This window comes from Sus scrofa, chromosome 3 (assembly GCF_000003025.6).
Source record: "Sus scrofa isolate TJ Tabasco breed Duroc chromosome 3, Sscrofa11.1, whole genome shotgun sequence".
Taxonomy (NCBI): Eukaryota; Metazoa; Chordata; class Mammalia; order Artiodactyla; family Suidae; genus Sus; species Sus scrofa.
In genome coordinates this window covers 96,236,287-96,252,792 of record NC_010445.4, presented here as the reverse complement: position 1 = coordinate 96,252,792, position 16,506 = coordinate 96,236,287, and the positions used below count along the sequence as shown (strand labels likewise).

The 16,506-nt window shown below is 36.6% G+C and overlaps 1 protein-coding gene across 1 annotated transcript in view; it reads left to right on the top strand.

The window, feature by feature from the left end:
* PPM1B (protein phosphatase, Mg2+/Mn2+ dependent 1B) overlaps positions 1-15,133 on the top strand; it is a 79,619-nt gene extending 64,486 nt beyond the window's left edge. Inside the window, 3 exon segments of the mRNA XM_003125179.4 lie at positions 2,874-2,985; positions 3,368-3,425; positions 14,075-15,133. Of these exon segments, the coding sequence (XP_003125227.2) occupies positions 2,874-2,985; positions 3,368-3,425; positions 14,075-14,380 (476 nt within the window). The 3' untranslated portion in view covers positions 14,381-15,133.

Below are 16,506 nucleotides of genomic sequence, written 5' to 3'. Positions count from 1 at the left end.
GTCTTTTTGCTATTTCTTTGGGCCGCTCCTGCGGCATATGGAGGTTCCCAGGCTAGGGGTCGAATAGGAGCTGTAGCTGCCAGCCTACGCCGGAGCCACAGCAAGGCGGGATCCGAGCCGTGTCTGCAACCTACACCACAGCTCACGGCAACTCCAGATCGTTAACCCACTGAGCAAGGGCAGGGACCGAACCCGCAACCTCATGGTTCCTAGTCGGATTCGTTAACCACTGCGCCACGACGGGAACTCCTCTTTCTATTTCTTTGAATCCTCTTTAATGTCCTTGATTATAGAGGGTGTTTTTTTTTGTTTTTTGTTTTTGAGGTTTTATAGTTGATTTACATTGTTCTGTCAATTTCTGCTATACAACAAAGTGATCCAGTCATACATATATACACATTCTTTCTCTCACTGTCCTTCATTATGCTGATTGTAGTTTTTAACTTAACAAAATATTGATCTCAGGGGCCTGTTGCAGATACTTGATGATAATCGTTCAATCAAAGAAGACTTTAAAATCCTTGGAAAAGCAGCCACTACAAATCAATATGCTTGGTACTTCTTTTTTATAAGGTAGTGTCCTTCAAGAGTGCTGTATTCCTGTTCGGGCTTTAAATCATTAAAATTTTGAGGCGAAAGCGTTCTGGTGTATTGGCAAATCTGTGTATGTATTTTTAGTTGGAGTGTACAAGGGAGGTGTAATGCTAAATAGGAAATAGCCTTTAATTTAAATTGGTTAATTAGCTATTTGGTGAATGCCTTTCACGTGTATTCATTTCTTCAGCTGTCCCTGAGGATGTAGCAGAAAACAAAGCAAAGGAGTGTATATTTTAGTTGAGCCGTGTGTGTGTGTGTGTGTGTGTGTGTGTGTGTGTGTGTGTGTGTGTGTGTATTAACAGAAGAAAAACAGAACAGTAAGCAGGTAAAATTGGTTAGGAAGTTATCTGTGAGGAAAAACATTTGAGCAGATATCTATATGAGAGAACTTTCCAGGGAGGGAGCATTCCAGCAAAGGGCACAGCAAAGACTGAGGAGCAAATGTGCTTAGAGTGTGTGGCTGAATTCGAATGAGCTGGTAGAAAAGTAAGACTAAGGTTGCTAAGAAGCAGATCATGTAAAGCTCTGCAGACCACAAATGAGGACTTGAGACTTTATTCAAATGGTGATGGGAAGTCATCCAGAGATTTTGAGTGCAAGAGTGACTTAACCTGACTTTTTTAAAAAGAATCTCTCAGTTACTGTGTGAAGAGATAGTAAAGAGGGGACAAGAGAGGAAGCCGGGAGACCAATTAGGAATCATATAGTAATTCAGGTGGCAGATAATGGTGGAGGATTGGACTCCAGTAGCAGTAGTGGAGGGATGTGAATTTGGTAAAGCACTAGCAGACTGCAGTGGTTCTCAAATGGGGGAGATTTTGTCCACCTTGAGACACATGGCAATGTCTGGAGACAGTAGTGGTCTCATAACTGAGAGGGTGTCACTGGCATCTAGTGAGTGAGGCCAGGATGTTGCTTAACATTCTGCAGTGCACAGGGCATTCACAGTAAAACTTTGTCTGTAATGTCCATAGTGCTGAGGTTGAGAAACCCTATGCTGTAGAGATATAAGTGTAAGGTGGAAAAATCAGTCCTTCCCTCAGGAAACGTGCAGTCTGTGATCTGGGAGACATTGTGTCCAGTGCAAGTATGTAGCAGTACACCTACTCCAGGCTTGGATCCAGAAGACTTTGAGAAAGTGACATATAAAGTTGAAACCTAGAGGATGAATACAGCTTAACCACAGAGGGGTTGGTTGGATTGATATAAAGAGTGTTCCAAACCAAGAGAGGAAGTACATGTGAAAATCTAGAGGTGGAGAAGACTTTGAATAGCACCTTTGGAGATCCAGGGAGGAGCGGGGAGGAGCTGGATGAGAGTGGTGAAAGTCAAGGTCACAGTGAAGGCCTTGTCGAGGGAGGCATGGTAAACAGTTTGGATTTTGAATCTTGAGGGCTGCCTAGAACCAGGACAGTTGTTTGTTGTTGTTGTCTTAGACGTAAATTGCCATTGTCTGATTTTCAAGGTTGTATCTTGATACTAGCCAAATAATTGTTTTAAAAATCTTTTCCACACATTATAAACATAAGTGGAACATGTAAGTGTTTTCTTTTGCTCCCAAGTATTAGCAAGTTCTCAGATTTATTTCCTTTTTTTGTTTTCTGTAAATTGTGGAATATAACTATTTAAGTACCAAAAACCTATAAACCAAATTTTTTTTTCTTTTCTTTTTTGGCCACCCCTCAGCATATGAAGTTCCGGAGCTAGGGATCAGATCCAAGCCACAGCTGTGACTTATGCTGCAGTTGCAGCAATGCCAGATCCTTTAACCCATCATATCTGACCCACAGTTGTAACCTTTGCTGCAGCTGCAGCAGTGCCAGATCCTTTAACCCTCTGTGCCAGGCCAGGGATAGAACCTGTGTCCTGGCGCTGCAGAGACACTGCTGATTCCGTTGTGCCACAGCAGAAACTCTTGTAAAACAAATTTTAATTTTCCCTTTTCTCCTTATAATCTTTACCCATACATTGCTTTTGTTTTCCTGTAATTGCAACAAGTAATATCTTTTCTGTTTTCACATAAAATAGATGAGAATTGTTTTTCCATGTAGCTATATCCCTTTATGGACATTTAATTTGTTCCAATTTTGCTTTCATGAATAATGCTAGAAGGAGTGTATGCAATTAACTTTTTATCTTTTTCTGTTCCTTGTGTGATCATAAGGTAATACTTTTTTATATTTTAAAATAGGGTACTAACAAATAGTACCTCTTATTTCACTTTGTGAATACCGAGTTACCACATTAATTTGGGAACTCTTTTTAAAAACCTACAGAAATTATGGAGAAGTCTGGTGAGGAAGGAATGCCTGATCTTGCCCATGTCATGCGCATCTTGTCTGCCGAAAATATCCCAAATTTGCCTCCTGGGGGAGGTCTTGCTGGCAAGTAAGTAGAACAAAGAGAACTAATTTTGACTTCACTTATAATTAGTAATTAAATAATTTTAATTTAAGAAGTACATCAATTATCTAAAGATGAAATGAGTTGATAGTTCTTATATTAGAGAATAACTCTAAAATTTCATTTAAAAGAGATTTTGTAAAAGGAATTGTTTGTTACACTCTTTGAGGATGAAGGTCCTTCTTTAAATTAAAACAAGTTAGATTATGCAGGATCAGATTATGAGTGAAGTGCAGAAAACTATTCTTGGCCAGTATTTAGTGCAGTAATTAATTTCTGAGTGTAGTCAAGATATGAAGTGTTATGTTAAATACACAGAAGCTTAACAATTGTATGTAACTTAAAACTAAAGCATAATTTTTTTTAGGCGCAATGTTATTGAAGCTGTTTATAGTAGGCTGAATCCACATAGAGAAAGTGATGGGGTAAGTTTTATTTTATTTCTTAAGTATTTTGGATAATTTTATAATATAAATAGTTTTATAATATAAATACTAGATACGAATGCATTCGCACAATGAAATCTGTAACACATTATGACTGCTTTTCATTTCAAGGAGTAAGTTAAAGTTTCAGGAAGTGTATTAGAGTAGAGGTGAAGTTCTGTTGTGTAGGTAGGTTTATTGTCACTTCATGGACATCAGATACCTTTCTGTGTGGGCTTCACTTATTTCCTCCCTGTGTGTCTGCCTTTCCTTCTTCTTTTCCCTTAAATCTTAATTTTGAGGCAAAGAATGTGCTTTTCACTGCCTCACTTTCTCCTCCAGCAGGCTGCTCCCATCTCTGGAAGTTAGTGATAGTGACTTAGTTATGGTTTTAAAGACCAGACCTCGCAGTGCCCCTCTGTGCCAGTTGAACACTTGAGCATGATTTGTGTATAATATTCTTGTTGTGCTGTGGGTGTATGTGTTGCACTGGGATAACTGTTTTTGCTGTACCCTGCTGCGCTGCATCAGAGCCAAACTCTTTGTCCCTTTACTTTTCCTTAGAAATACTGAGCTGTCACCTATTACTCTGTAGGGTTTTGGATTTATTTCAGTACTGGTACCAGGAGACAAAACAGTGTCCTTTTCAAAAAAAAAAAAAAAAAAAAAATTGCCCTACATTTCACAGTCAGTAACTCAAGTAAGTGTCTTCTCATAGAGTTTTCAAGTTTTGGGACATCTAAAAATGAGTGACTTTTAACATGCGTGCTTCAAAGATTAAAGGGAGCCAAGCTAAGTAATGAAACTTGTTGAAAAGAAACAGACTCATCCTCCAAGTTTCTGGCTTCTCTTGGCAGGTTTTGAGGGAGAAATCAGCCACTGCTAGAAATTCTGTATCATCTCAACTGCATTGTTTTCTGCGGTTCATTATTGCATAGCAATGTCATAATTTCTTTTTACTTAGCAATCAAAATTATACTGACAAAGAAGGAAATTTTACAATTAATATTAGTTAATTAGTTTTTGTTAGTTGAATAAAAGTGATACTATGTATTGTTTGTAACAGAATTTATACCTTGGTCTAGAGCAGTGACTCTGAGTCTTTCTTTTGGGGCCAGTACTTCAGAATATTAAGAGTTGTATCCAAATCTGTGGAAGTTCATTTAAAAATTAAGATATACGATGCATTTAAAGCAGCCTAAACCAAACAAATGAGGATAGGATATTGATAACAAGGACAGGATAGTGATAGAACTAAAAAGATGGTGGTGATTGGGAGGTAGAATAAAGAAAAGTTTACCTCCTTAGCTAGATTATAGGTTCCCTACAGCATCCACCACCAAGGTTAGGGGAAATAAACCCTCAAATAATTACTGATTCATTATTAGCCATGTAAGTACTCCTGTTTCCTCATATGCTTGAAAATGCAAAGTGTGTAATAGGAAAAATTTATTTCGTAATATACTTGCTGGATTTCCTGGTTTTCCCAGAGAGTTGACACCTTTTATTCCCAAAAAAGGGGGGTGTTATAACCCCAAATTTCTGTTTAACATATACCAAGGATGAATTTTAAATAGAAAAATACTTACATGTAGTAGCTATATAAGCAGAGAATAAATAGGCAACAGGACTATGATACTCAGAAGAAATGCTCAGGATATAAAGCTGGCCTTAAATATGATTATTATATGGCTGTATAAAGAGATGTATCATCAATCTCACACACACACACACACACACACACACACACACACAAAAGCTTTCTAAGACCAAACACTGACAGTCTACTGTGTAGTGAATTGGTGTGGGAGGAGACCGCAAAGCATAAGGCATGGGCACCTACCCCTGCTCTCAATACAGCTTGCAATGTAGATAAAATCACACAAGTTAGATAATAAAAAGGTTTCACGTCATTCACTAAAGAACAAAAAGAAACGACAATATACAGAATGTGATTAATTGCCACGTGAACAGTGATTGCTTGGAAAGTCAGATTTTCAGAGAAAAGATTGGATTTGAAGAATGGTTTGAATGGCAGAAATGAAAAGAGGAGGAGAATTCAAGTGGATGGGAGAGGCAGGAACAAAGCTGAAAGAGAGGGCATCATTTTGGCCAGCGTAGAGGACTGCTAGGATAAAAAATTACAATTTAGGATACCAGAAGTATTTTTCAAGAGACTGGGGATGCCTTTTGAACTTTGTATTTTAGAGTGAGAAGCCAACATCTATTTGCAACATTAGAATGATAGACTTTGGAGTTCCTGTGGCCTAGCAGTTAAGGATTCAGCATTGTCACTGCTGTGGCGTAGGTTTAGTCCCTGGCCCAGGAACTTCCCCATACTACCAGGGTGCCCCCCACCCCAAAAAAAAGACGAATGGAATGATAGATTCAAGGGAGTATCTGTAGTAGTTTAATCTGTTAGAAACACATGATTAAAGAGACGCTGAAATACGATAAGTCTAAATTCATCATTAGCAGATGTGTGGATTAGAGAAACTTTCCTCTTTATTGTAAAAACTCACTTTTGAAGCCTAGAATCCTGTTTTGAGAAACATTACCCTTTCAGAACAATCACAACCTTAGAAAAATGTTGGCCCACAATCACAAGTAGTAGACATATATTTAAAAATACAAAAGAAACAAAAAAAGAAATTATAAATATTTAAGTAAATTCTTAGCTTGACCTGCAGTGAGTTAGGCACAGAAGTGCTCCATAAATGGTTCTCAACTTGGTTAGAACTGTGCCATGTGCAAGATGCTGCCAGCAGGTACACAGTGGCAGGAGCTGAGATAGTTAACTTGCAGAATGAGAAAGACAAAAGTGTGGTAGAAATACAAAGGAGGAGACAGTTGGGAGGTGTTATGAAAAAATGTTTAGGAGTTCCCGTTGTGGCTCAGTGGTTAACGAATCCAACTAAGAACCATGAGGTTACAGGTTCGATCCCTGGCCTTGCTCAGTGGGTTAAGGATCCAGAGTTGCCGTGAGCTGTGGTGTAGGTCACAGACGCAGCTTGGATCCCGAGTTGCTGTGGCTCTGGCGTAGGCCGGTGGCTACAGCTCCAATTCGACCCCTACCTGGGAACTTCCATATGCCGTGGAAGTGGCCCAAGAAATGACAAAAAGACAAAATAAATAAATAAATAAATAAAAATAAAAATATTTCCTTAAATAACAAAAATAATTTTTATTCGTGTTTTTTTAAATGAAGCTAGTCAGTTTATCAGAGATTATTTAGATGCCTAAAATGTCTACCCTAAGTCAGATAGAATCTCTCTGTTATAATTGCCTATAATCAGTACTTTTAAAAATAGGGATTTATGACTAGTATCCATGAGGATGCGGGTTCAATCCCTGGCTTGCTCAGTGGATTGGGGATCCAATGTTGCCATGAACTGTGGTGTAGGTCTCAGACTCGGCTCAGATCCTGTCTTGCTGTGGCTGTGGTATAGGCTGGCAGCTATAGCTCTGATTCGATCTCTAGCCTGTGAACCTCCATATGCCACGGGTGCAGCCTTAAAAAGCAAAAACAAAACAAAACAGAAAAAGAATAAAGAAAGAAATAGGGATTAATTCGTTTTTCTTATATTGTAAAAATCCCATTGTGGTGCAGCAGAAACAAATCCAACTAGTCTCCGTGAGGATGTGGGTTCAAGCACTGACCCCCTCAGTGAGCTGGAGGTCCAGCATTGCCATGAGCTGTGTGTAGGTTGCAGACGCAGCATGGATCCCCCGTTGCTGTGGATGGGCTGTGGTGTAGGCTGGCAACTGTAGCTCAGATTGTACCCCAAGCCTGGGAACTTCCATATGCTGTGGGTGTGGCCTTAAAAAGAAAAAAAAAATCTTGCGGTATTCTGAAAAGCTGATATAAGTCAGAAATTAAATCATTCAAAACATATTCAAAAAGTTCACTCTTTTAGGAGAATCTTAAGTTGTTTTACTAAATGTTTTTTAGTTCAACTTTCTGTGAAATATGTTGTCTTTGTATTAATATTCAGTCTTCTTCGCATAAGCCATATTGGTATTTTTGCAGCTTTAAAAATCAAAGTCTATGAAAAATAGTCTAGCATAGATTCTTAATAAAGGGATTTGTGAATCCCCCCCAAAAGTTTTGGACATATATTTGCATGTGTGTATACCCATTCTTTAATGATTTAGAGTATGTGCCATTTTCATCAGTGACTCCCCGAAAGTAATGCCTAGATGACCAGAAAAAGTAAAACTTTTTTCTATAATTTGTTATTATTAGGGCTCTGAGGTGGCCCCCCATTCTTCTAAAATGCTAGTTTGGTTTTATATCTAGAATGTAGATTCTGTGAGATCTGGGACTTCATCTGATTGTTTATGCCTATATCCCAGCACCTACAGGAATACCTGGCACATGATGAGACCTCAATAAATACTAGTTAAATAAGAAGTATTCCTATTTCTTTCTTTCTAGTAGTTTGCTAAGGCTATCCTTAAGTAATAATTTTTTTAAAATTTTAAGAGTTCTTCCCTTAAAGGAGACTTAACATTTTTTAATTTTTATTTACTTACTTATTTTGGGCCGCACCCGTGGCATATGGAGGTTCCCAGACCAGGGGTCGAATTGGAGCTGTAGCTGCTGGTCTACACCACAGGCACAGCAACATCAGATCCAAGCCTCATCTGCGACCTACACCACAGCTCACGGCAACGCTGGATCCTTAACCCACTGAACAAGGCCAGGAATCAAACCCTCAACCTCCTGGTTCCTAGTTGGATTTTTTCCAATGCGCCACGATGGGAACTCCTTAAAATGCTTTTGAATTAGTATACCGCTAATGAAGTATTATAAGTGATGATTTTCCAAGGATAAAGGGGGAACTTGAATTTGCACAACTCCTACTTGTGTCAAGCCATATCTGTATCTAAATGTTATCATAAGTAATCTTCTCAACACCCTTCTCTTACAGAGAAGACTAAGAATTGTTGACATGAAATAGCTGCCCAGGTTGTAAAGCTAAATCGAGTAGCCAGAATTTGAATGATCCTCAAAATTACCCCGTTACACCTTTGTATGTGGCTAAGTTATATAGAATTACATAGTTGTCTGTACCACACCTTTGTCTACCATGACAGAAAAATCATTTCCCCTTCTTTTGTGAATCTCATGTTTTAATAGTCTTAAGATACTGTTTTTGATGAGGAATATTTTATATAAAGTTGTTGAGACTAAGCAGTCCAGTCCATGTCCTATTATTTTTTTTTATTTATCCAAATTCAAAAACTTTTTAATTTGGGATTTTGCTAAGAAAAGACACGACAAAAGTCCCAAAGAATCTCCCTATCCTTTTTTCATGTTATTTAGTTTCATATCCAATCTCCATTTTTATTTTATTTGAAATAGATTATATTCTATATCGCAATTTTAGAACTTTGTGAATACCAGTTTTTCAATAAATTATTTCTTGTTTACTTTTTCATTTGTCAAAACATTTTTATGGAGAAGACCTACCTCACTGTTTGAAAATGCACTAACTTTGGTCATTATTTTTTAAGGTGTCATTTGACCATACCGTTTCTCGTTAGCTGTTATGATCTTGACCATTTAAATGACTCTTTAGGGGAGTTCCTGTTGTGGCTCAGTGGTTAACGAACCTGACTAGTATCCATGAGGATGTGGGTTCGATCCCTGGCTCTGCTCAGTGGGTTAAGGATCCAGCATTGCTGTGAGCTGTGGTGTAGGTTGCAGACAAGGCTTGGATCCCACTCTGCTCAGTGGGTTAAGGATCCAGCATTGCTGTGAGCTGTGGTATAGGTTGCAGACGAGGCTTGGATCCCACATTGCTGTGTGTGTATCCCACATGGCTGTGGTGTAGGCCAGTAGCTGCAGTGCCGATCAGACCCCTAGTCCGGGAACTTCCATATGCTGCAGGTGCAGCCCTAAAAAGCCAAAAAAAAAAAAAAAAAAAAAAAAAAGACTCCTTAATTCTTTTCAAATTGATGAAATTTTACACAAATCCTTGCAAGATAGCACATTTATTAGGTTCTTTATTAGTCATTGTTATTTGTATCTTATGAAGTCATATGTCATATTTGAGAATCTTCTAAGAATTATTTTTACCTGACAAGCAGGACAAAAGAAACACAGTAAATATTTATACTAGCATTCTTTTGCTGTTTCTTCACTGTCTTAGCTAATCATTTGAAGAATTTCACTTAGGGCAACTGAGTCTTTAAAATATTGCTGCAAATAATATTAGCTAGTTAAACTGTATTTTTATTTATTTTTTATTTTACTTTATATATATATATATATATGTATTTTTTTTTTTTTTTTTTTTTAGGGCCCACACCCACAGCATATGGAGGTTCCCAGGCTAGGGGTCAAATTGGAGCTGTAGCTGTTGGACTATACCACAGCCACAACAATGCCAGATCCCCACATTTGAGCCACATGTTCAACCAATACCACAGCTCACAGCAACACCAGATCCTTAATCCACTGAGCAAGGCCAGGGATTGAACCCACAACCTCATGCTTTCTAGTCAGATTTGTTTCCACTGTGCCACAACAGGAACTAAATTTTATTTTTTAAATGTGCTTAGGGTTTTTTTCCCCTTTGCTGTCTGCTTGATTTAGCTATATTCCTATGTCTTATTTGGTATAAGGCAGTGTTCTTATATTAGGAAATTTGATTCTCAAACTGCATTAGTCTAGATGACAGTAAAACCTTAAAAATACAATCTTAGGGAAAAGTCCTAAATTCTCTGTAATTGCCTTAAGGTTTCTTTTACAGAATAATTTCAACCATCCCATCTAAAATGATTTTTCCGTATAATTAGTTTAATTTTTCTTTATTAAGGAAACACATTATGGATTTCAGTATAAAAAATTTCTGGTCTAATTCTACAACAATTTTAACCAATATTTATTTAGTAAGTGCCTATTTATAAGAGGTACATAGTATGCAAAATCTGTTATCATAATGTATTCAAAAGAACATTCAGAGGGACATTGATGTTAATTACACCTGAACACAAATCTAAGCTCTGTCACTTAGTAGCATGGTCACCCTGACAAATAAATAAATCTCTCTGAGGCTTAGTTTGCTCACTTACAAAAACTAGAGTTGCAGTACCTATTACACAAGGTACGTGCAAGGATTAAGTGAGATTATGTATCTAAAGTTCTTAGCACAAGCATTAACTTTCTTTCTGTAGGTGGTAGGGAAGATATAGAAAGGAATAGATATTATCTTTATTTCTAAGAGTTTACAGTCTAACTGGAGAGTCTTGTGAACAGTTGCAAGGTGGAATTGCTGTGGTAGATGTGTAAACATGGTGGGGTTTGTGGATGAGTTCCGATAAAGAAGGTGCAGTTAAACAGTAGGTTCCTTTTCTGATATTAACGAAAATTTGTGAGAGTTGTGTAACACTATTTGAAGAATCAAATGAAATGGCTGGGAAAGAGGTTTCACCTATCCATTGTCTGTCTAGCACAATAGGAAGGTGTATTTTGCTGTAATATAAAATGACTTGTGTGGTCATTACTGGCCTTCATAAATCCATCCTATTTAATTTATTGTTTTGGTTTTAATGTGTTTAAAAAAAAACAAAACACAGCTTCAGAATTCCTGTGTGGCTCAGCGGAAATGAACCCAACTATGATCCATGAGGAAGTGGGTTCAATCCCTCCCTGGCCTCACTGGGTGGGTTAAGGTTCTGGTGTTCCCATGAGCTATGGTGTAGGTCTCAGACAAGGCTCAGATCCCACATTGCTGTGGCTGTGGTCTAGGCAAGCAACTGCAGCTCTGATTTGACCTTAGCCTGGGAACCTCCATATGTCACAGATGCCTCCCAAAAAAGCAATAATAATAATTATAATATTAAAAAACCACTTCTTTATCCCCAACTACCACTACTATAGCAATTCACAGAACCATAGCTGATAACTGTATTAACACATGTGTCGGGTGGAGAAAGAGAGGTGCTTTATCTTTGAACCCACCAAAACTGATTGAAATACATCCAGTTTAACAGCCTTTGATCCAACCTTATCAATAAGTTCAAATAAGTAGAAGTAGACAGTTTATCAGTGGATCTCCACCTTGGCCATATATTAGAATTTCCTGCTGGGCTTTAAAAAAAATCACCACAACCCACGGAATCTAAGTATCAGGGAATGGAATTTCGGCATCTACATAATGTTTAAAAACTCTACATGATGTGAAAGCAGTGTTGAGTTCTCTATGTGTAAGTCACTACCCACTTGAAGCAGGTTTTGTTTCAGTGTCCTAGGTTTTGTTTTTGTTTTTGTTTTAAATAAAAAGGAAGCTCATGGTTTGAAGGTTTTTTATTTGGAGGGTAGAGAGTAGTCTTATGAGCTCTATTAAAAGTTCTTTATGGTATACCATCAAGTAGAAAATTTCCTTTTGGAAAACTTGGTTAGCAAGCACTTATCTCATTGTTCTGTCTTATCCTTTCCTGAATAGATTCAAATGAGAAACTTTATTTAGGGAAATACATTTATTTAGTAGAAAGGGAAAGGCAAGAGGGAAAAAAATCAAGTTATTTTGGGGAGTTCCCGTCATGGTGGCGCAGTGGTTAACGAATCCGACTAGGAACCATGGGGTTGCAGGTTCCATCCCTGGCCTCACTCAGTGGGTTGAGGATCCCGGATTGCCATGAGCTGTGGTGTAGGTTGCAGACTCGGCTTGGATCCCGCATTGCTGTGGCTGTGGCGTAGGGCGGCAGCTACAGCTCCAATTAGACCCCTAGCCTGGGAACCTCCATATGCCGCAGGAAGTGGCCCTAGAAAAGGCAAAAAGGCGCAAAAAAAAAAAAAAAGAGTTATTTTGACAGTGAATATGCTTGATGTAGAAAATTGGAGAATTTAAGGAAAATAAAGCATCTGAAACTTGACTATCCATTATTATCAGTCTTATATTGCTGAATTTACTTCCCTCCCAGATATTTTACATATAATATTCTAACATGAACAGACACACAGACAGCATAAAACATATGCTGTATGTAGTATCATCTCTTGCTTTTTGCCATAAAGGCATTTAAAAAAAAATTCAAGTGCTTTCATTTTCTAATAAACATTGCCATTTATTATTTGTTTATAGTTGTATTATCTTTCTTGTAGAATTATAGAGTAAGGCTCCAAAGATGGTTAAAGGAGTTTGTGTCACATCAGCTACATCAGTGACCTTTGTGTATTTTATTTTCCCAACATTTTATGATGAAAACTTCCAAACATATTGAAAAATTGAAATGATCATAGTGAGCACATGTATACCTTTTACTTAGGTTCAGTAGTTTTTAATGTTTTACCAATTTTTGCTTTATCTCTTTTTATATCTGTGTGTATACATGACTTTTTTTTTTACTGGACCTTTGACAGCGAATTGCAGATAAAATATTTTACCTCTAAATATTTTGGCATGCAGCTCTTAAGAACGATGACATTTTTCTAACCATAATAGTATTATTATACTTAAGAAAATTGGTAATAAATTTAATATTATCTATAATCAAGTCCAAATTTTCCCAGTTGTCCTTCGAAGGACTGTTATAACTGTTGTTTTTTTAAGAAGCCATAGTCTAGTCCAGTTTTTAACCAATCAGACGTCCTAAACAAGTCTCCAACTAAGCCCCCCATTTTTTTTCCCCCTTGACACTAAATATGAAGAGTCTGAGCCAGCTTTCCATAGGCTCCCACATTCTGGATCATATTTTTGGTTTTTTGTGTCCTTTCGCAAGATTCTCTCTTCCCTGTTTTCATGTAAATTGGGAATGAGCTTTATTAGGCTTATATCAAACATTTTTGGTGAGAACACAGGATAGAGTTTTGCACTTCCTTAACACATCATGAAAGTCAGGAGGCATATAATGTAAGGTTGACTTGCTTTTAGTCTCTAGTGTGTCAGTATGATCAGCCTGGAAATTAGAGTTTGTTCTGTTAGCAAAATTAAGTAGCTGCTATTGCAGAAACCTGTAGGTTTTACAAAATTCAGTAAAATATAAAAGAGTTGAGCAGTTTACTACTCACAAATCTTACTATAATGTTTAAGATAATTTGTTTTTATCTAGAGATGTTTATATTAAAATATTTAAAGATAAAAAGTAAATAAAGTTTTTATCCACAGAAGCTTTATAAATGCCCCCAAATCTAGTTTAAGTTTATATAATTTTACATACATATCTCCTCTCCTTCCTGTCATTTAGTGGAAATGAAGAAGAAACTAATGTTCTAATGGCCTGCTTTTCTGTCCTTTCCTATTGCTTTAAATACTAATTTCCTTTTATACTAAAAAACTATAGCCAATTATTGTGGGTTTTTTTTTTTTTTTTTTTTTTTTCTTTTCAGTAAGTCAGTTTTAGGAGATGCTTGTGTTGCTGTCGAATTTTAATAGCTGAGTTAATTTCAGATTAAACTTCCTATATCAATGTGAAACAAGACATAAGCTAGCTCGTGATAATTTGCTAAAAATAACTTGGAATAATTCAATTGGAATTTTTTTATTAATTGACACAAATAAGACTTTAATGAAATGTTCTCGTGCTTAGACTATATTACCTAACGGTAGAGAAATGAGTGTTTTGTTGTGATATGTTATGAAATACATGTGATATCCTAGTTTGTCTACTGACACTGGGGTCTTGAATCTTAAAAAAAGGCCTCCGATGAAGCAGAGGAAGGTGGATCACAGGGAAAATTGGTGGAAGCTCTCAGGCAAATGAGAATTAATCATAGGGGAAACTACCGACAACTTCTGGAGGAGATGCTGACTAGTTACAGGCTAGCTAAAGTAGAGGGAGAAGAAAGCCCTGCTGACCCAGCTGCTACAGCTACTTCTTCGAACAGTGATGCTGGAAACCCAGTGACAATGCAGGAAAGCCATACTGAATCAAAAAATGATCTTGCTGAATTAGACAGCTGTACTGAAGATGCAGGGACAAAGATGGGTGGTGGAAAAATATGACTTGACTTTGTGGTAATATTTTTGTGATCTTTGATTTGATGGTTTTTACTTAGGAAGTATAATGTATGCATTTATATAACCATTTTGTTATTTGAATCTCGGTAAACTAGTTTTATTATCTTCATATAGCCTTGTTTTTTAAGAAGGCCTTTGCATACATCTTTATCACATAGTTTGAAATTGGCTATTTATAGTACTTTGAATTTGATAAAATTATATCTCACTTCATATTGTATGCCAGAAATGAGGCTACCGGTTATTAAAGTGAGTAGTTAAATTCATCCTAGATAGTAGGATTAGAGATTGCCAATTAGCAAGATGACCTTATATTGTGGAAAAGACTTGTTAATGTAGAATTATGCTGCTTTATATTACATTTTAGTACACTCATAGTTAGCTTTGTAATAAATTTGTGTTTTCTTTAGTAATTTTAGTTCTTCAAAGAATGGCAGATGCTGGGCTGTAATTTCTTTTTTCAAGGATGATAATTTGTGTGTTCTTTGACTTGTTTATATTTTACATCTGTAGTTTTATTTTTAGCAGATCTGAGATACTGGATGTGTGGTTATTTTTCCTTTCTCTGTATTCTTTATGAAACATAACCTTTGAAAAATTTATGTATTATTCATACAGCTTTGGTGTGTATATTCTGTATAGCCTAACTACATACATCAAAATGTATGTCAACCAAGTGTTTAGAATGAAATTATAAGTGTTGAAGTCCAAATAAAGCATGTGATGTGGAATAACCTATGCATGTTGTACTTATTTTTAAATTCATTTTTTAAAAACAACCAAGTTTGGTATATTGGAAAAAAATACTCATTAGAATTTTGTTGCATTTATATAAAATTTAGAAACCTTTTGGCTTTTGGTGCGTTTTTTATTAACCAAAAGGAAAAAAATGTGAGAAGTCTTCCTTACTCAAATGTATTCAGTTTCTCATCCCCTTTTTGTGCTGCAAGATGTTAGTCTTTGGACAGTATAGACACACAAAGGCACGTCAGAAGATTGTCATGATGAGCTTTTGATATTGCAAGACTGTCAGCTTTGCTATAAGTATTCATCAGATATTGACAAATGCAAAAATTGGGAGATTTCACATAGTCGCAGATAAGAGTTGAGTTTTTGTTAAAATGATTTTTTTCTTAATACAAATGACACTTAGTCGCATGGGAAAGTCCTTCTTAAAGCGATTATTTTGTGAATGTAGAACATTAACTTTTCTTTGTCCTGTTTTATATTTACCGTGTATCTAAAGTTGCTTAAGATACCATAAGTTGAAACTTTGGAATCTTCTCCTGTAGCTGATGTTTTGATCTGTCTTTCCAATGCCAGCGTATTTTTAAGTGGTTTGAGAAAGAGGAAGGCTATTTGGTGGAAAGGGGAGAAAAAGCCCAACCAGTTGTCTATCTATATTAGATAGATCCATGTGTGTATACACACAATATGCCATACCCACACCTCTCTGTAAAAGTACCTTTTCAAACAAAGAAAGGAAGGTAATTTGTTCATCTAATTTTGTTTTCTCTTGAAATTCAGTCCAACCTGGAAGTGGTGTAGGTAAATAATAATAACATTCTTCCTTTTCTCTTCCTGTAGGGTGCTGGAGATCTAGAAGACCCATGGTAGCCTTATAAACCTTCTAAATGCTTTTGATTCTGAAAATTGGGGGAAAAAAAACTTTTAATCACAATTTTCTTCAATACATGGGGAAAAATATTCTTGTGGATTCCCAACGTTTTGTGATATGAGCAGAAAATCATTAGCATTTCCCATCATTTGTTCATATTTGTGTTTTCTGGTAATTGCCACTTGTAGCATTGCCTGTACTACAGTATTTTTTGCCAACCTCAGGCATACTGGTTACATCTGTATTGAACTTTTGGCCCTAAAAACCAATGGAGTTATTTCACCACAAATAACGAACGAATATGCCTGGGGTGCATGGGAATATAGTTAGCTGTACTCTGAAGATACATTATGTTTTTGTTTTTGTTTTTTTTTTTAAACAAGACACACAACATATAAGCATGTAAGAGTTAAGAATTGTATGAGATGTTCCTTTTTTCAGTTCACCAAGTTGGAAGCCTTTTGCAGCTCTGTGGCTTAAAATTTCACTTGAG